General features: G+C 46.4%; 1 protein-coding gene across 1 annotated transcript in view; it reads right to left on the bottom strand.

Moving 5' to 3' along the window:
• FAM184B (family with sequence similarity 184 member B) overlaps positions 1 to 21,163 on the bottom strand; it is a 104,418-nt gene that overhangs the window by 49,437 nt on the left and 33,818 nt on the right. Inside the window, exons 2-5 of the mRNA XM_029605956.1 lie at positions 18,741 to 19,499; positions 17,800 to 17,935; positions 17,573 to 17,721; positions 7,039 to 7,149 (exon numbers count right to left, since the gene is read on the bottom strand). Coding sequence (XP_029461816.1) covers positions 7,039 to 7,149; positions 17,573 to 17,721; positions 17,800 to 17,935; positions 18,741 to 19,499 — 1,155 coding nt within the window. The remainder of the gene's footprint in view (positions 1 to 7,038; positions 7,150 to 17,572; positions 17,722 to 17,799; positions 17,936 to 18,740; positions 19,500 to 21,163) is intronic.

Below are 21,163 nucleotides of genomic sequence, written 5' to 3'. Positions count from 1 at the left end.
GGGGATACTATGGTGGGAGAGAAAAAAAGGGGAAAAAATGGATAAAGTGCGTAGCTTGCTGGGCAGACTAGATGGGCCGTTTGGTCTTCTTCTGCCGTCATTTCTATGTTTCTATGTTTCTATGTTTCTTTGTTCAATAACATTTTTTAAATGATCTGGCATAAAGAAGATAAAAGTGTCTTGTTGTTTTTTAATTATACATTTACAGGGATAACGCAGGGTAAACGAATATCCCATAGTAATTGCTTCTTGACGAAACACCAAGAAGCTTTTTCTTCTTAACTGTGTTACTACTGATAAATCAGGAAAAATCTTAACCATAGATTCATGAAAAGAGATGGGATATTTGCTAAAGTATTGTTTCATCACTTTATTCAAATCTATTAAATTCATAAAAGAAACCAATAATAAACCTCGATCAATAATCTGATTACTTGTACTTTCTAGGAAACTTGTGAGATTCCCTTGGAAGGGAGACTCCTCTGTATTCAAATTGGGGTTTCTCTTTGGTAGGAAATAACAATAACTAATCTCAGGCAATTCATTTTCAGAAAAGGACAATACTTCTTCTTCACCTACTATACGAGGAAAATTGAGTAGACGAAGGTTCAATCGTTTAGTGTTATTCTCATTCGCCTTAATAGAAAATCCCTATCTTTAACAACAGCAGCTTGAAATTCTACATTCTTTTTCCCCATTTCCTCTAAAGATTTAATTCTATCTTCTGAATTATTCAATACATTTTGGATATCCAATATTTCCTGAGTGTTTTTCCCTGCAAATGAATCCATTTTTCTTTCTAGCCCTTTTAAATTTGATGCCATCGATGCCATCATATCCCATAATAACTCCAGCGTGACCACAGCGGGACGTGTCAAAGTCTCTGAGGTATCCTCACTAGCTATAGCTTGATTTTCTTTATCTGACTCAGTTTCATGAGTAGACTGCGCTCTTAGATCTCTTAACAAGCTCAAATTAGTTCTTTCCCCACCTGAATCTCCTGCACCGTTTCCAAACGATGTCTGAGACCCACTGGTGGTGGGCTGTGCTTGTGAGCCTCCCAGAGTCCCCTCAACAGCTCTCCACTCAGGTGGCAATCCTAGATTAGGACTCAGCGAAGCCTCCTCCAAGGATTCAGACCGACCTCCCAATTGGCCTGATTCAGCAGGTTCCTTGGCTGCTGGTTTTAGTGCAGGCGAGGTCATAAATTGGACAATTTCCTGCTGTGTTAATAAAGGTGGGGGTAGAGAGGGAAATACCCTAACTTTCCCCTTCCGTTTTGGAGGCAAAAAAAAGTTTGTACACACCTGCAGGCAGTCCGTTTATACTCAGACAGTGCTTTTATTCGGCCTCTGTGGCGGCTGTAGACCAAAACCAAAGGATCCCCTCTCACATCCTCTCACATCCGATCTAAGCCGATCCAAGCCGCGCGCCGGCGGCAGTGGCATGCCTAAGGACGCCGAACTTAAGGGCGTCCTGTGTCGGCTCCTCCCACCAATGGTACGGCAAGTGGGGAAATTCAAATAGCAGGAAACAGCTCACCAAGGGCTCCTTCGCAGGTATACAGCAGTGCTTGAGAGCCTTCCTGACGCCAAACTTAAGGGCGTCCTGTGTCGGCTCCTCCCACCGATGGTACGGCAAGCGGGGAAATTCAAATAGCAGGAAACAGCTCACCAGGGGCTCCTTTGCAGGTATACAGCAGCCCGTCCTTTTTCTTAATGAAGAAGAACCCCGCACCTGAAGGGGAGTCAGATGGACGGATGAATCCTTTTCCTAGGTTCTCTTTAATATAATCAGACATAGCTTGTGTCTCAGGTTAAGATATTGGGTAAGTTCTGCCTTTGGGAGGCATAGTGCCCAGCAGAAGTTCAATAGGACAATTGAACTTGCGTAACGGAGGCAGGGTATCCGCTTTCTGCTTCGAGAAGACATTGTTGAAGTCAGAATACTGTGGAGGCAAACCAGGTAAAGTAACAGACTTCATAACAGGAACTACTGGAGATACGGAATACAAACAAGTTTTCTGGCATTTGGAGCCCCACTGTACCAGCTGCAGGGAATGCCAATCAAACTGGGGTTCGTGGGCCTGGAGCCAGGGCAGCCCCAGGATAACTGGATGGGTTGATCACTTCAATACACAGAAAGACATCTCCTCCTCGTGAAGAGTGCCCACAGTAAGGCGAACAGCCACTGTCTGGTGAGTGATGAGTCCTGGAAGATGATCCCCCTGGATGGAAGCGATGCGGAGACTCACCTCCAATGGCTGGAGAGGAATGTTCAGGAGCTTGACAATGTCATCCATAATGAAGCCGCCGCTTGCTCCGATATCAACAAGAGCAGTGGTAGCGAAGGTATGGGCCTTGATGCCCAGGGATACAGGAAGTAAGAGTTGAGGGCCAGTAACAGTTGCGCCCAAGCTCGGGACCCCCACCAGGCTCAGGAGTTGCAGTTTCCGGTCGAACCAGGAAGGACTGCAGACAATGTCCAGAAGTGCCACAGTAAAGGCAAAGGCCCTCCTTCTGCCGACAGAGATGTTTGGTCTACGGTTCACGGTTGTTTATCTTCATTCATTTGTTTCATAGCTCACAGTCATTTGTTTGGTTTGTGTTATGCACCCCGTCTGCGCCCGGCCCGCAAACGGGCCTGCTCACCTCCATGGTTCCACGGCAGGTCTACGGTTCACCTCCATAGGTTCCACCACGGAGGAGGTTGATGCTGCTGAAGTCTTCACTGGAGGATTGGAAACACATGTGAGACGTGGTACAGGAGAACATGGAGCCTTTACTTCTAGGTGTCTTTGCCGGAGACGATGATCAATCTTACCGGCAAGGGAAATCATGTCTTCTAGAGATGTGGAAGTCTCATGGACAGAGAGCTCATCTTTGAGAGCACAGGAGAGTCCATCTAGGAAGATGGCTTGCAGACAATCTTCTTGCCACCCAAGCTCTGTGGCCAGAGTCCTAAACTCCACCGTATACTCGGAGAGGGTCCTTGCCCCTTGACGGAGGTGGAGTAAGTTATGGCTGGCAACAGCCTGGTGGCCTCGGTCTCCGAAGGTCTGCTTGAAGAGAGCGATGAATTCAGATAACTTGGAAAGGATGGGATCAGAACGTTCCCATAAGGGAGAGGCCCAAGCAAGAGCCTTCCCTTCCAGACGAGACAGGATGAAGGTCACCTTGGTGATTTCCTTCAAGAACAACGAGGGTTGCAGTGCAAACTGCATGAAGCACTGATTAAGGAAGCCACGACAGGAGCGTGGGTCCCCATTATATCGAGGAGGTGCAGGAAGTGTCAACGATGCTTTGGGAAGCATGGTGGCTGAGAGGCCCACAGGAATGGCCAAAGCTGTATCTTGTAGCTGGGAACGAAGTTCTTCCACTGAAGAGGCCAGCGTTTCCAAAGCTTGATGATGTTGTTTACCTGTGGCGGCCAAACCCGGTAAGGCCCTGGAGGCGGGAGACTCTGCTGAGTCCATGGCCTTGGCAACCTGTTGCGCTCAGGGGTGGACACTTGTCCTGGAGCAGTGGAGAACAGCTCCCTGGTAGGGACCAGGAAGAAACTTCCCCCAGGGGGCGGAGCACTGGAGGAGACAGAGGCTAGGGTGAGCTAGAATCTAGAGACGTGGTCAAGCAGGCAGAGGTCAGAGTCCGGGGGTCAGTCTGAGAAGTAGTCAGCAAAGCAGAGGTCAGGTTCCAGAGGTCAGACGAGGTCACAGGCAGGCCGAGGTCAGAAGGCAGGCAGCAGACAGACGAGTCTAGGAACAAGCTGAGGTCAGGAGGCAGGTAGCAGGCAGGCAGGTCGAGAGGCAGACTGGAGTCAGAAGGCAGGCGGCAGGCAGGCAGGTTGAGGAACAGACTGGAGTCAGATGGCAGGCGGCAGGCAGGCAAGTCGAGGAACAGACTGGAGTCAGAAGGCAGGCAGTAGACAAGCAGGTCAAGGAACAAGCCGAGGTCAGTACCAGTAAGACAGTCCGGAGGTACTACCTGGAGAGACGGACAGACGAACAGGAACAGAAGGACGCTGGAGTACTAGGATGCAGGAACAAGGCAGGAACAGAACTGGAACAGAAGGATCCTGGAACGAGACTTGGAACAAGACTGGAGCAAGATACAAACGCAGTGACAATCTAGCATACAAACCGACCCGATTGCCAAGGCAAGGAAGTACAAGCAGGGACTTCCTTATAACAAGGAATCAATCAGGGCGCGCCGCAGAGCTAGGACCCGCCCTTGGCCCTACAAGAAGCCAGGCGGTCCGCGCGCACGTGTGTAGGGGCGTGGCCAACATGGCCAAGGATGCCGAGCTCCGGCGTGAGGCCTGGTGTGCAGTGGAAGGTCTGGCAACCGCCACCGGAGGACGCTGAGGCCTGGAAGCGCTTGCAGCTGACACTAGGGAGGCCGACCAGGGACCTGCCGTGGAACCATGGAGGTGAGCAGGCCCATACGCAGGCCGGGCACGGATGGGGTGTGTAACACAAACCAAACAAATGACTGTGAGCTATGAAACGAATGAATGAAGATACATTTTTTGACTCTGCATATCCCTATTGGATTATCTACTTCTTTAGTACAATAATGAACCTTATGCATATTGTAATATAGTTGATTATTAGGATTTGTTACCCATTTTTTTGAGAGGGGCACAATAGCATAACAGATAAATAAAGTAAATAACAGTTCAGTATCATACATAGGTAAACAAGAGTGCAATAATATGAAATAAACAGGCAATCAACAGGGTGTGCCATTTAAGATAATAAAAGGAGAATAGATACTGAGGAATTTCTATATAAAAACTGGCCATTATGAAATTCCTTATCAGGCCTAAACCTTTTTATAGCATCAGCCCCTTAGCTTTGTATTACACTATCTGAATTTCTACAAAAATACTTTTAAAAATAAGAACCAGAAACCGTTTGCAATCCTGCTTCCTTTATTTCATTATCAGATGCATGCATTCTAATAAAAAAGGTTACCATCAAAATCAGGAAGTCGTTCTGAGCCAGTGTCACAGTTTTAATTCTTATATATGCTGCACAGATCACGAGAATAAGCAAATAACAAACCTACTGGCAGTATTTAATACTATATTTAAATATTCATTAACTTCCTGCAGCTAATACCTCTGCATAAGATTACATGTTGCCTATGTGATTTAATGGCCAGCTTTAAGAAGTAAACAAATCTAAGCATTGCTATATATAGTAACTAGCCTTAATGCCCGTTAAAACCAGCGAGATTTGCAGTGCTCCGGCTGTCCCAACTCCCTCCCCCTTTCCCCGGCGGCAGCGGAGGGACGGGCTCAGGCTTTGTCGGTCTGACTGACCTTCCCCCCCCCCAGCACCATGAAGGGCCGGAGGCGGGTGGTGGTGGCAGGAGCTGCAGCGGCAGCCAAAGGGGATCTCGCGAGGCGTCTCACGGCTGTCCCAGCTCCCTCCCCCCTTCCCCGGCGTCAGAGGGACGATCCTGTGCATGTGCCGGCCGTCCCAGCTCCCTCCCCCCTTCCCCGGCATCAGAGGGACGATGGCTCTGCTTTGGGGCGTCAAATCAGCACGTCCATCGGAGCTATCTCTTCCGCGCATGCGCAGCCCGTTGGTCGCAGCCGCTCTCTACTGCGCATTCGCGGCACGTCGGTCCAGGCTCCCTTATAGGTATGATACCCTGGATACCATATATAGTAATACCCTGGATACCAAAGAATATATATTTATTTTTTCAAGCATGCTCTAACTATATGTCATCTTTGGTTCGTTTGCCTTATGTTCGTAAATGAGGAAGCTTCTTTTTCTAATTGTGTATCCAGGGCCTTGTCAGCCATAATTCATTAATTCAGGCAGGATTCTAACCAGAGAATCCCTCTAGATTACTGGTATATGTTAGCTTGCTCTTTAGCCTACTTTGACACATCCTATCTTAAGTCTCAAACCTTATGACAACTGTTTGCACAAATAATAAAGGAAGTCAAAGCTGAAACCCCTGACATTTATGACATTACAGGACCTTAATAGCATCATGTCAATTAGTTCTCAAGTATGCTGTAGGGAGTCAAAATAGGGAGGAACAGGAGGATCAGAGTGCTGAGTGACCCAGAGTCTGACTCTTCCAGAATGCCTAGATATTGGCATAGTCTAGTCAAGGCTATGCCAATAACCGGACAAAGTGGGTTGATCTAAATCCATGTAAATAGTATTTATTTGATTTTCTTAAGATACACAAGCCTTTGAGCAGTAGACCATGTCGGGGGAGGGAGGGAGGCATTTAAATAAAATGCAATGATTTTGTGTGTGGAGGGAGCCCATCAGTTTCATCCTGCACCATTGGGTTTCCTGCTCAATTGGAAATGGGGATGGGATCCGACTCCATGAGCCTTCATTCACAACAAACAGGAATTTCCACTATTTTTAATCCTCTCCCAATTCACTTGGCCCAGTCATTACAGCAACAGTCCTTTGGAACCCTGCAGTCATGGGTCCTAAATTCAGCCACTAGGTGTCACTGTGGCAAGATGATTGGGAATCCTTCTTCCCAGGGACTGTGAATGTTGTCTGTGAAGAATCCCCAGCAGTAGCCAGCTGGGGAAGCATATAACCTGACCAGGAAATTGAACCTAGGTCCTCCCCAGGGCTAAGTGCAGCACTGCCACAGAGCCACTGGCAAGCCCTTATGTTTATTTGCCAAAATGATGAATAACTTTGCATCTGAAATTTGTCTATGTTCTGAAGTCAGTTAAAGTAATCCTTTATGATTAGTCTAATAGCTTTATAGTATATATGTTACTGCCTGGTAGTTGCAAATGTACGTTGCCACTACTGTAAAACATTTGATTACAGTTGTAAATTGGGAGTTTTCAGTGATGACTAATAAATAACAAACAAGAGGAATTTTTCATAATCTTAACACAGTTGAGTCTTTAATGTCAAGTTTCCTACTATTTCTGTACAGAGTTCTACTGACTCAGATTCAGGAAAGGACATATGTAGCAAGTGCAGGATACTTCAAAGGAGAAGAAGAATAAAACCCACTTAAAGGTTAACAGTACCTCAAGTAAACAATCTTGAAGTTTTCCATTCAGAATTTCTTTCTCCTTTTCCTGCTGCTTCTTTTCATTCTTTGATCTCCTTATCAGTTCTTCTAATTGTTCCTGAAACTCCTAAAAAAAGAGATTCATTACAAATATGATGAGGAACGAAATCACATGAGTTGATAAAATCTGATAAAGTGCATCAGTAATACTATGTTGTAAATAAATATAATCCTTTGTGTTCCTTTTCTCCCTGTATCAATGTATTGTACTGCAGCTCCCTCTGCTGTCTACCTATCTGCATAACTGCTGTTTCTTTTGGCTCGCAACTTAGATTTTTATTTGTATTGCATTGGCAAGTCTATTTACAAAATCACATTTGGGCCGATGCAGTATGGTGCACTCGACTGAGCGCACCGTTAGCCCCCGTTTGGCTGCGCGTTTTCAACGCGCTATTTTTACAGTAAGGGGTAATAGTGCGTGGAAAACACGCGGCCAATCCCCCCAAAACTAATAGCGCCCGCAACATGAAAATGCAGGTTGATAAGCCTATTAGTTAGTCCCGCGTGATCCAGAAAGTAAAATGTGTGTTATCGTTTTGAGATGTTGAAGTGGATTCTTGGGCACTGCGGTGATGGCCAATCCTATAGGGAGGAGCCCCGTGAGGAACCACAGTACTAGGCTAGACTCTATACATGCAGACACAAAGAATTTGTATTTATTATACAGCTTGATGGTACTGCCCGGGTTGGACAATAGTGAAGGCAACTCAGTAGAAGCAGTCCAGGGGTCCTCGGCAGAGGAGACCAGTCCCACACTTAGGTAGCTGAAAGGCAGCGCAGGGTAGTAGAGGCAGAACCCAGATGTAGACTCCAAGCGCTGAAGCTGAAAGTGAGACAGAGTGTTAGTACTCACTGAGCAGTTGGCTGTATTGATGAAGATCCTAGCAGGCAGAAGCAGATCGGATACAGGCACCAGGTTAGGGAATGCAGGCCCTCGAGGAGCGAGTACCTGGTTTCCCAGATAGGCACCTGAAAGAGAGAAGAAGGGCCCCCGAGGTGCGGGTACCCAGGTTAGTGATGAATTACCCCAAAGGGCAGAGAGAGAGCTTCCAGCGGCTGCTGGGAAGCGGCAGAGCAGCTTAGACCGGAGCGAATCCAATCCTTGCTAACTCGGTTTATTAGCAAACGAAGGGCAGGCTAAATACCAGGATGTGCTGACGTCACTTGGAGGGGACGCCCCCGAGGTTCCCGCCATGACGTGGATAAAGACGTGGGTGGCATGCGCGTGCGCACCCTAGGAGGCCCTTAGAAGAAACATGGTGAACGCCGTCGCCATTGCCGATCCAGGGTTGCCGGAGAGAGCTGCATGAGGGCGAGGTGGCAGCCAGCTTCCCAAGGCTTGAGGAGAGAGAAGGAATAAAGGTGAGGCACAGAGGTCGAAGCCGTCTGAGACTGATGGATGCAACAGTACCCCCCTTCAAAGGGCCCCCTCCAGACCCCCTACCTGGTCTTGGTTTTTGAAGATGCGATCGATGGAATTGATGAAGCACCTCTTTAAGAACATAAGAACATAAGAAATTGCCATGCTGGGTCAGACCAAGGGTCCATCAAGCCCAACATCCTGTTTCCAACAGAGGCCAAAAACCAGGCCACAAGAACCTGGCAATTACCCAAACACTAAGAAGAACCCATGCTACTGATGCAATTAATAGCAGTAGCTGTTCCCTAAGTATAATTGATTAATAGCCATTAATGGACTTCTCCAAGAACTTATCCAAACCTTTTTTGAACCCAGCTACACTAACTGCACTAACCACCTCCTCTGGCAACAAATTCCATGATATTAGCCAATGGTTTCCAAGAGTTTTCTTCTGGTCCGTATCCCTCCCATGACAGGAGGTATTCCCAAACTTTGCCTCTCTTTCTTACATCAAGTATGGCATCAACCTTATACTCAATGTCTTCTTCTGCATCAACAGGAGTAGGTTCAGGTGTCTTGGTGGAGAACTCGCTCAGGACAAGCGGTTTCAGCAGCGAAACATTGAACACATTATGGATCTTCATAGCTGGAGGAAGTTTCAGACTATAGGTGAGTGAGCCCAATCGTTGGAGAATGGGGAAGGGTCAGACAAAGCATGGAGCAAATCGAGCAGATGGAAGCTTAAGTCTCAGATGTTTGGTAGACAGCCAAACTTCATCACCAGGCTGGAATTCAGGAGCCTTACTTCGGTGAGGGTCATAGCCTTTCTTTGCTCTTTGTCTTGCTTTATGGAGCATCTCTTTAGTCTCTCTCCAGAGCTGCTGTATATCTTTGGCAGTAGATTGAGCTGCCGGGGACGACACTGAAAGTGGAAGTGGTAAAGGTGGTAAAGGTTGTCGTCCATAGACCACTTCGAACGGTGTAGATCCAGTAGATAACGCTGGATGGGAATTGATGGCAAATTCAGCCCAGGGCAACAGTTCAGCCCAGTCATTCTGTCGTGAACCAACATAGGCACGGAGGAACTGCTTGAGCATTCTATTCATTCTCTCAGTTTGGTCATTCAACTGAGGATGATACGCAGAGGTGAAATCATGGTAAACCGATGTGATGTTTGCTAAACCGATGTGATGTTTGCTAAACGAACTTCGGTATACAAAAATTTTAAATAAATAAATAAAAATCAAGTGTGATGTTGAATTTCTTACACAAGGGTTTTCAGAACTTTGCTGTAAATTGAGCTCCTCTGTAAGAAACAATGTATTTAGGCATGCCGTGTAGGCAAAAGATGGCTGATGGCAAGCCAGGGAGAGCCATGAAGTGAGCCATCTTCGAGAATCAATCCACTGTAACCCAAATGGTATTGTTTCCTCCAGAAAGTGGTAGGTCTACCACAAAGTCTGTTGCAATGTGACTCCAGGGCTCATCTGGTGCTGGCAAGGGTTGAAGCAGGCCCTAAGGATGTCCGGGTGGAGGTTTCTGTCTGGCACAATTGGAACAGGAGGCTATGTACGCATGAGTATCTTCCTTCATGGTGGGCCACCAATAGTACTTTTGTAGCTTAGCCAGTGTTCTCCGTTGACCAGGGTGTCCAGCCAGTCTTGAATCATGAGCCCATATTAGCAATTTCTTTCTTAAATTGCGGGGTACAATGGTCTTGCCTGAGGGTACCGGATGTGTAGCTGTGAGAATGACTCTCTTCAGGTCGATAATATGCTGGGGTTCATCAGGTACGTCCTCTGAGAGAAAAGAGTGAGATAATGCATCTGCTCTAACATTCTTGTCACCAGGGCGATATTTCAGCAGAAAGTCGAATTTTTTGAAGAACAGGGACCACCTGGCCTGTCTATTGTTGAGGCGTTGGGCGTGACGGAGGTACTCCAGATTTTTGTGATCAGTGAAAACAGTGATCTGATGTTGTGCACCTTCAAACCAGGGGCACCATTCTTCAAATGCCATTTTTATTGCCAACAGTTCTTTATCCCCAATGCCATAGTTCTTCTCCGCTGGTGAGAAGCGTTGGGAAAAGAATGAATAGGGATGCAAGATCTTTGAATCACTGGTCTGGTTTAGCACAGCCCCTACACCTACATCAGAGGCATCGACTTCCACAATGAAGGGTCGTGTAGGGTCCGGATGGTAGAGACAAGGTTTGCTTGAAAAGGTGTTTTTTAACTTCTGGAATGCTGTCACAGCTTCCGTAGACCAAGTGGCAACGTTGGCTCCTTTCTTAGTCATTGCTGTTAATGGCACAGTCAAAGAAGAGTAATTCTTGATAAAGGTCCTGTAGTAGTTGGTAAATCCCAAAAATCGTCTTAGAGCTTTTAGGCCCGTGGGTTGTGGCCATTTTTGGATACTTTCAAGCTTCTGAGGATCCATTTGGAAACCTTGGTTGGAAACAATGTACCCTAGGTTTTTTCACTCCTAAAAAATGTACCCTAGGTTTTTTTCACTCCTAAAAAAATTTGGTTTTTTTTAGGAGTGGCTTGAGAGATGCCAGTTTGAGGTTGTCTGGGAAGGAACCGTGGGAGAGAGAACAGTTAATAATGTCCGCCAGTGTTTTGGAGACAGAGTCTGGGATTGTGAGAAGAAGTTTGGTGGGGATATGGTCCACCGGGTGAGAGGAGGGTTTCATTCTTCTTAGAACAACTTGAATCTCAGAGGAGGAAATGGGTTCGAAAGCTTCGAGGTGAATATTTTTGATGGGAGGCTGCAGAGCCAATGGTAGGAGAGCGATCTTGGAGGGTAGTTGGGTAAGAAGACTGATTATTTTGTTTTGGAAAAACGATGCGAGTTCTTCAGCTTTGGATTGTGCTTGGTTGCTGGGAAATTCTGGGGGGGCAACCTGAGTGAGGCTAGATACATAGGCAAATAGGGCTTTAGCGTCAAAGACCAGGTTATGAATTTTAGATGCATAAAAATCCCTTTTTGATTTGGAAGTGGAGGTCTTGTACAGGTGAAGCGTAAATTTGTAGGCGGAGAGTGTGCTAGCGCATGGTGTTTTACGCCACTTGGCTTCTTTGTGTCTTAAACTTTGTTTAAGCCTTCCCAGGTCGTTAGTGAACCAGGGTTGTCTTTTAGAGGCATTTGAGTGGGATTTTTTTTATTGCTAGCAGACAGAGCTTGTTAGCTATGGATTCTGTGATGACATTCCAAGAATGGAGAGCAGTGTTAGGGTCGGTGAGGTCTATGGAGGGAAGGTGTGGAACCAAGTGATTGTTGAGGTCTTCAGAGGAGCATGATCTCCTGTAAGGAAAGGAAGGTGAGGGTATGTGAGGGGCGATGGTTTGTTCCAGCGAGAAGGAAGTTGAGATCAGGGAGTGATCTGACCAGGGTATCTTCTTACTCTTCAATAGGGATGTCGACTTTATGCCTTTGTTGACAAAGATCAGGTCCAGAGTATGTTTCCTTGCGAAGGCAAGGGAGAAGTGAAGCCAAGCCCTTTTTATAAGGCTGAAGAGGAAACTCCTTTGATGATGTCAGAAGAGCACCACTCCCTCGCTGTACCTTTAAGAAGGGAGAGGAGGTGCGGCTTCACCCCTTAGGAAGAAGGGGCAGGACCTTGGAGAGCGGCCATCACTGAGACACAGATCAGGAGCAGGGACCAGGCCTGAGGATGGGCCTCGAGGAAAGCGGCAGCGTCTAAGTCACTGAAGATGGACCAAGGACGGCTGCAGCCACCAGGCAAGGCCGGGAATGTTGGCCCTTTCCCCATGGAGGGCTCGAGGTAAGGTCGGTGGCCTCTGGGCCACATGGGGATGCTGTCTGCGACCTCCTGGCACAATGGCAACACCCGGGTGGCTCCCTGCCGCCGGGTAGAACAGGTGATTCAGCAGTGGCTCCCTGCCGTGTTTGCGGCAGCGATGACGGCGGCTCCATGCCGCAGAAGAAGGTAGCAGCACGGCTCCAGCTGTGGAAAGAGTGGGTCGGCAGCCTCTGGGCCATGCAGGATGTCGCAGCGTGGCTCCAGCCGCATGAAGAGCAGGTCAGCAGCCTGCGGGCTGCGCAGGGTACAGCAATAGCGCGGCTCCATGCTGCGGGTGAACCAGCGGCGGCAGTGGTCCATGGCAGACCATGACAGCTCCAGCCGCGGAGCAGGGAGAAGCAGGAACGTTGGCAGCTTCCTGCCGCGAGGCATGGCAACAATGGCGGCGTCCTGCCGTGGGAGCTGCGGTTCCAGGCTAAAAAAGGAGAAAAAAAGGTGAGAGACTGCCCAAACGGGGCAGAATCGCAACACTTCCTAGCTTAGAAGCATTAGGCCCAATCCAAATAGAGAGGGCCCATCGTATGGGTCCCCGAATGGAGAACCAGAACCGGCCGTGAGTGGTAATTGAGCATTTTTTTGGACTTTGCCCAAAAGTCTGCGTTCCTGCTGGCACTACGTTGGGGTTTACAGCCACAAGTGGGAGATTCAAGAAATTCTTATATTTCAAGACTACTCCGTCAAGCTTGCAAGGGACTAGTGGAGCCACCAGCAGATCCTTCCCAATGGAAAGTGACAAACACAGACAATCCGCTTAAGATAAGAATCACTAGAAAAGACTAAGAGCTTTGCATGAACAGTTATACTTCGTACGCTCTTTTGGGCTGGGATCCCGGCCCTGATGATAACCTTATTTGGGACCCAGCGACCAGATTTAATGTACTATGTGAACCATTGCTAGACATATGGACTACAGGACCAGGAACATTCATAGAGTGGAAGGGGGATTTTTGTTGATTAAGGGGGATAAGAATTGAAGAAGGGGAAGTGTCATTAATTAGACCTAACACTGGGGAATTGGTAACATTCTGGTACATCACTTATAAGAGCCTAGGACTTGGAGGTATCCACAGTATTTCTTAAGGAAAAGGGGAGAGAGAATTTTTGAATTGTTTGAACTAGTTTGCATAAGCAACTCTGAGATCCACCGCTTGGGGGCCATAAGGCAGCCTTTTCCTTGAGAAATCTGCTTTAAGTCTCAGCTCTCATGTGGACAGAGGAATTAGAAATTGGGATATTAGTAACCCTGCTTGTTATTGGACTGATTATCTTTTGTTGGGCATATAGGGGGCGTTTGTGTGGGAGAAAGAGGAAAGATGTTATATATCGGGAACGCTAGGGAGCAATCCCAGCTGAGGGATTTTAGTGTGCCCTTGGACCTCGGCCCGAGCCCAGACGAATCCAGTACCGAACCGAGGGTTGGCGGCGTGTCCTAGTATGGGCGAAGACAAGGTCTAACCCTCTGCCGGACCTGCATGCTTCCGGAGCCAACAATATGATGTTGGTATATGAACAGTCCTCCGACAGTTCCCAGCCCTTTCAGACCTGCTGAATTTAGGATCGGCATGAAGCAGCAGACCGGTCTGAGGATGAGGGCAGACGAAGGCCTTGTAACACAGAAGACTCACGACATGAAGACACTGGAAGTGGATGAGGATCTTGGAAGACTCTCGACGAGACGAGGACCTTGGAAGACTCTAGACGAGAAGATGGGAAGGTAGACATTGGCACTGTCTCTCAGGGCACCCTACACAGTCCACCCGCGGGACTGGTCATGGACCACCCTGTCCCACTGCGCGCCCTACACAGCCTGAACAGGCTGGTCCCAGACAACGCGGAGAGCAGGACGAGCGCAGGAAGGGAATCCAGCCAAGGCGAGACTCCGATGACGAAGCCGGTGTCATCCGGAGAACCACAGGAGCTGGCAGGTGAGGAGGACTCGGGAACACAGGAAACAGATCCAGCTGCGACAAGACTCCAATGACAGAACAAGGTGTCATCTGGAAGGCCACAAGAGCTGGCGCATCATGAGGACTTGAAATGGCAAAGGAGGGCAGAACCTCGGAGACATCAGGAAGAGAGGAACGTCAGGAAGCAAGACATCAGGAGGCGAGACATCAGGAAGCCTGGATGAGGAACCTCAGGACATGAGGACAGGGAACACAAGAAGCAGACGAGACATGGAGCTCCAAAGAGACAGAAACCTGACGGAGCGCTGGAAGGCAGGAACCTCCAGGAGCAAAGTAACTCCAATGCAAGGCAAAGCTGAAATGCAGAAGAAGCCCTTATATAGGGCTGACACAGGAAACAGTCCTTAGGTGGGGCCCAGGGCATATCCAGCCGTGGGCCCTTTAAATCTAGCAAGGAGGCGCAGCCACACGCCTAGGAGCAGGAACAGGAAGCTGTGCCGGACCGTGGACAGCGGCCCTGCACCGACGTCGACGGAGAAGAAGCAGGGCTGGGCCGAGAAGCAGGCTCCAAAGTCGGCAGCGGCTCCTGCCGCTGCAGGAGGAAGCAGAGGCGGCTCTGGCCGCCAGGCAAGCCCGGGATTGCGGCCTCCAGCCGCGAAGATGGCGCTGGGGTCAGCGGCAGCTCCAGCCGTGAAGAAGAACGGTGGCAGGCCCGCTGTGCCAGAGAGGCAGGTCGAAGTCCGCGGCTCCTGCTGTGGTGAAGATGAATAGCTGACTGTGGCACCAGCCGCGAGGAACGTCGGCGGCTCAGTGCCACGTTGGGAAAGGCAGCATGGGAGGTAAGAGGCCTGCTTGCGGGCGATAGCTCCGCGGGCAGGATTCATGACAAAAGATGCAGTGGTGTATACTATGTGGGATGATGACTCTGTTCGGATTGACCCAAGGGCTATGGGTTCCAGCATGGAGGGCGACCCATGTGGGTATGAGGAAGAAGGGGGCCTGTAAAATTTGATATATATGTCGAGAGTACGACCAGTTCACAGATAATGAAATTTGACATGTGTACATTAATAGATTGTGGGAAGTTGGATAATCAATGTCAATATGCGAGGGAAGACAAATATCTGTGTATAGACAAGAGCTGTCCATACTGGTCCAACGTCTATTTCAACGACTGAACCAGGCAGATGGACAACACCAGCTGGCTCTTGAATCAAAGATATGATCTCAGTGTTCAGAGGGCCCTTTGAGCCGAGTTGTTGAGATCGAGCCAGTAACCCGATATATATGACAATTAAGGTAACCTATTGGCAAGAGGAAATCCAGGGGAAAATGTACTGGAACTTTATCAATGGTAGTAGATTCGGGATGGGGATAGTAGTAAATGGAAAGGACCCGACAGCTTGCTGCTTTATAATCCTTGTCAAAGACACCCCCAGCTTTTAATATAAATTCCACTATAATGCCAATCTTTCAACCATTTAGACCCCCACTAAACAACTCCAAGGTAGTGCAGGTAGTAACCATAAAAGATCTAAAACAGACTTTTGAGGTAGAGACAGGGTATGGAAAGATAAATGCCTGCGTAGAATGGATAAAATATATGGTACAGACCCTGAACAAGAGTAACTGTTATGCCTGTGCTTCAGGGCGCCTAATAGCACATGTAGTACCATTTTCCTTTGGGTGAGGGAGCCATGCTGAAGGTCTTGCATGCATACTAGCCCTATACCAAGATGAACAACGAAACTTGCAGATCTCTGGCGCTCCTGTTTCCAGCCCTAAAGCCAAAGGATGTACAAGTGCCTCCAGCCTTCTCCCCAAGTACTGGGAATCACACAGCCTGTCTCTCATGATCGGGAGTGGGGTTGACCCAGTCAGTGGGAGAACTGGAAACTTGTACCGAGATATGGAATGTAAGCGGAGAAAGGGCATTTGGAAACTACTCGAATCTGAGAGTGGCTAGAGCCGACCTGTGGTGGTACTGCGGAGGAAGAGTGATAAGGCCTACATTGCCCCCCAACTGGACCGGTACTTGTGCTATTGTCCAATTGGCAATCCCATTCACCTTGGCATTTCAAAGGCAGAAAGCTATGAGTAAAACGGTAAGTAGAGATGTACTTGGCACCTCCTTCAATGAGAGAATTTACATAGATTCTATAGGAGTGACCCGGGGAGTCCCTGATGAATTTAAAGCACGAAATCAAATAGCAGCAGGGTTTGAATCTTCCCTCTTTTGGTGGGTTAAGATAAACAAGAATGTAGACTGGATTAATAATATATATTATAATCAACAGGGATTTATTCATTATACCTGAGATGCAGTAAAGGGTATTGCAGAGCAACTAGATGCTACTAGCAGGATGGCCTGGGAAAATAGGATGGTCTTAGACATGTTAGCTGAAAAGGGTGGATCATGTGTAATGCTAGGAGGAAAATGTTGTACTTTTATACCCAATAATACCGCCCCAGATGGAACAATCACATGGGTCCTACAAGGTTTCACTACCCTAGCAGAAGAACTAGCAGAAAACTCTGGGATGGACATTTCACTTACGGGTTGGCTAGAGACTTGGTTCAGGAAGTGGAAGAATTTAGCAGTATCAATATTCACCTCCTTAATAGTAGTAGCAGGAGTATTAGTGGCATTAGGATGCTGTATTATTCCATGTGTGCGAGGACTGGTACAAAGACTAATCGAGACGGCAATAGCTAAGAAAATGCCGTTAGGCCCTCCTCCATCCTCAGATAACATGATGTTGCTAGATGAGGAAAAAGAGATGAAAGAACAAAGGGCGCATGAAATGTTGGAACCCTTAGAGGTAATATGCAGAAATTGGTGAATGAAAAAGCAAAAAGTTGCTAAAAGAAAAAGAGGGGAATCTGTGAGTAATATGGAATGTTTGCTTTTTCAGTACCAAGCTTGCAGAGAGAAAAACAAGGATGGGCCGCTCATACCAGCTTCAGCAAAGGCTTTGTATAAACAGAAGGAGTCTAAGAGATAAGGCTTGACACAAGTCTCCTCCTTCTTTCGGCTCGTACCAGCTTCAACAGCGGTTTTGTATAGACAAAAGAAGTCAGAGAGATAAGGCTTGGCAGGAGCTGAACAGCACCTCGGAAAAGGAATTTGTAAAAATACAGGAGATATTGGAGGGAGGGAAAAGGGGGTAAGCCAGGGAGGAGGCTTGCATAGGCTGAAAAATGTATAAATTGAAAGGCATAATTCTGTGAGGGTGTGCCTACTTTGTAAGACACCCGTGCTTACAAGTTCATGAATAAAACTTATACTTATACTGTTTCACTAAAGTTATGTTCACTCTCCTTCCTTCCAAGAAGGATTTGATTGCTTGTTTCTTTTAGATTATAAGGTCTTAGTATCTAGATTTGGACTGACTACCTGTTTGAGAACTGTGGAATCTTCGCATCCTTTCCTGCCATGGTTTGACTTATTGGGCATCTTATGCTGCAGCTGAATTATTTGACTCTTTAATTCATCTACTTCATGGATAGCTTCATTTTGAGATATCAGTGCAGTTTTCATTTGCTCTGCAAAATACAAAGACATAAAAGTATTAGCCACTATGATTACTTAGGTTTGAATTTAGTGAGATTTCTTTTTCCTACCAGTTTTACTGTGTATTTCATTCTCTTGCAGAATAAGTCTCTCTTTTGCTACAGCCAACTCTTCCTCCATTTTTTCCAGTGAATTTTTTGATTCCAGTGTTTCTTTTCGTGCTTCTCTGAGCTGCATTTCCAAATCCTGGAAACCAAATTATATATCGGTGTCAGAACTTCATTTCTGTTGCTCATTATGTTTTGTCCATATGCAACAGATAACGTAAGAAAATAAAGAGATATATCTATGAAACACAGCTCTTTTGCTCCTCTCAGCATCTGCCTTCACATATACAGGATTGTGTCAGAGTACATCATGCACATGGAACCCACTCTTTAATGCTGGGCTGGGAGAAAACCAACAGAAAATTAAAATAGAAATGTACCTTATATTCACTGGCCTTGGGGAGAGGGGGTGGCAAGAGAAGGAAGATGGAAGTCTCAGTTATCACACAACTATGACACATAGTGACTTGACTCAGCATACCTGCATACCAGCTTCTACAGGGAGCCGTAGTCTGAGGTTCCTGGTCAAGGCATGTCACTGTGATAGGTAAGCTTGACAAGACAGTTAAAAATGAGGGAAATCCCGAGTAGTTATGAAAACTCACGATGCTATAGCCCTGGAAAAGACTGGTTCATATTTACTTATTTAGAAGCATTTTCTATGCCACTTTTTCCCTCAGGTAGGCCCAAGACAGATTACATGATATTGATTTAGAAGCCCAATGGAGCAGGAGAAAATATCCAGGACAAAAAGTAAAGTAATGTAGTTAGGAAGACTTTTATAAAGTAATATATTACATTTGTCATTAAAAGGTTACTAAATAGTTATATAGTGCCCCTGTCCACAGTTATGAAAATGACTGATACATACAGCCATGCTTATATAATCTTAAGTCTTGATTAAATAATTTGGGGGAAAGGTAAAATGGTTTCTTTCACATTACCTGTACCCTCTCCTTCATCTTCTGAGTGCACCTCTTTAGTTCATTTAACTTTTGGCTTTTAGCATCCAAATCAGCTTCCAACTTCTTCCTCTGCTGTTGCAAAACAGTTTCTTGGTCTTGTATGATTTGTCTCTGTTCTTGCCACTGGTTTATTTTCTCTGTCACTGACTGCTGCAGAGTCTCTTTAAATGCTTCTTTTTCTTTTTCATAGGTAGCCTCTAGTTGGTCAGATTTCCGCATATGTTCCTCTGTTATCTTTCGGTTCTCTGACTTAAGGTTTTCCAATTCATTTAACAAAACCTGCATTTCCAGATTGTGGTTTTCCTTTGCTTTCTCCTTCCCTTGTGAGTTTCCTCTTCCATGTTCTCTGCATTCTTTTCTTAGACTGTCTGCCTCCTGTTTCAAGTGCTGAAGCTGGTTTTCATAGTCCTCCTTCAATTCTAACATCTCCTTTGAAAGTGTTGTGATCCTTTCAGAGTGCTCTGCCTTTGATCTCAGTTCCCTCTCTTCAGCTTGCATTCTGTAAGTGGCAAAGTCAGCCAGGGCTTCCTCTTTCAGTTTTTTGTCTTGCTCCAATGCATCTTCAAGGGTCTGAAGGCGTAATCGTAGGTCCAGCTCTTCTCCAGCCTTGTTCTTATACTGGAGGATCTTTTCCTTTGTCTCATTGGTAATATGATCAATCTCCTCCTGGTGAGCTTCTTTCAAGGCATGTATACTGGCTTCATGCTCATCATTTTTAGTATTCAAGGCATATATCACCTTAAAGAATGCAAAATAACATTAATCAGCATTAGCAGATGTTTATCAATTATGTTTATCCATTGTACCCTTAGGGCCTGATTCATCAAGATATTTTTCCATAAACAGAATGGAAAAAAAAAGCCTTAGTGAATCGGCCCAAATGAGAGAAAAGCCTGAGACTCATCTTCAAAAAGATAAAGCAGAACTAAAAAAGTTAGAGAGAAGAGCAACAAAAATGATAAAGGGTATGGAACAGTTCCCTTATGAAGATTAAATGGGTTAGGGCTCTTCAGTTTGGAGAAGAGGAAACTGATATAACAGAGATTTATAAAATCATGTGTGTGGGGGGCTGGAACATATAAATAGGGGATAGTTATTTACCCTTTCAAATAGTACCAAGACTAAGGAATTTTCCATCAAACTAACAGGCAGCAGATTTTTAATAAATTAGAGAAATTATTTTTTCACTCAATGCACAATCAAGCTGTGGAATTTGTTGCCAGAGGACATGGTCAAGGCATCTAGCATAGCTGGATTTAAAAGGGGTTTGCACCTGTTCATGGAGGAAAAGTCTATAAACCATTATTAACCAGCTAGAGGCTGGATTTTCTATCTTCGCGCACCTCTCTGAATCGCACGGTAACGGGGACGGGCCTGCAAAAGCCGGCAGCGATCGCACCACCACGGTGTTATCGCTGCCGGCTTTCACAACCAATAGCGCCACCGTGAAATGTGGTGCTATTGGACGCGCTACTGGCGGCGATAAGGGCTCTTACCTTTACACCGCCCCAACTCCTCCTCTTCCAGTGCCGATGCCACCCCGACTCCGCCCCTATCTAGCTATTGCACGCGAAAAGTCCCTTTTCGCGTGCGATAGGGATAGAAAATAACCCCCTAGATTTGGGAATGCAACCACTTTGCCCTGAGTGTGAGCACCAAGAAATATATCTACTGTTTGGGATCTCCTAGGTACTTGTGACCTTCATTGGCGACTGTTGAAGACAGATGCTGGGCTAGAATGATCTTTGGTGCGACTCAGCACTGCATGCATATCTTATGTTCTTAAGTTCTAATCAGGCCTTTAGAGTGTGCCAGATAAAATGTACAATAACTGTACAGAGAAGGATAAAACCCAGTCAGTCAAGTGACTGTACTGAATTAGAACTGTATTGAAAATCAATTTCAATTATTAAGTCAAATTTTATCTCAAATTATTTGTGGGGCAGGTAAATTTGGATCAGTAGAATTGTTTATGTTGCTGTTAAAAGCTGAAAAGAATGCTGTTTTGAACCTTCTCAGAATTTGTGGGCGATTTGTGCCACATTTCCTCATAGGTTTTACTTAATAGCATTGCATTTCAGTATTTTAAAGCATTTTTTCTAGTAACACTTCTTGTTGCTGCCAGTAGAACACCATTAGTTCCCAGATTTGACATCAGAGCTCTTTTCTTATAGCTTTCAGACCTTCTTGTCAGGGTCCTTTCTGCAGCTGGAGCCTTAACAAGAGTTACAACTGCAATTCTATCTTTTCCCCCTCCCTCTGCTGTTGAAGCCTCAGTGAGGGTTGTAACTACAACCTCACCCCCACTTTCTTGAGATTGAACATCCAGGGCATACTCACCAAAGGCTGATAGGAGATGGTGAGATACCATTGCCCTCTGGAGCTAGTGCTGGTAGATTTAC

Source organism: Rhinatrema bivittatum, chromosome 1 (genome assembly GCF_901001135.1).
Source record: "Rhinatrema bivittatum chromosome 1, aRhiBiv1.1, whole genome shotgun sequence".
In the NCBI taxonomy this organism is placed as follows: Eukaryota; Metazoa; Chordata; class Amphibia; order Gymnophiona; family Rhinatrematidae; genus Rhinatrema; species Rhinatrema bivittatum.
The sequence above is the reverse complement of the archived record's forward strand: the minus strand, read 5'-3'. Positions and strand labels throughout refer to the sequence as shown.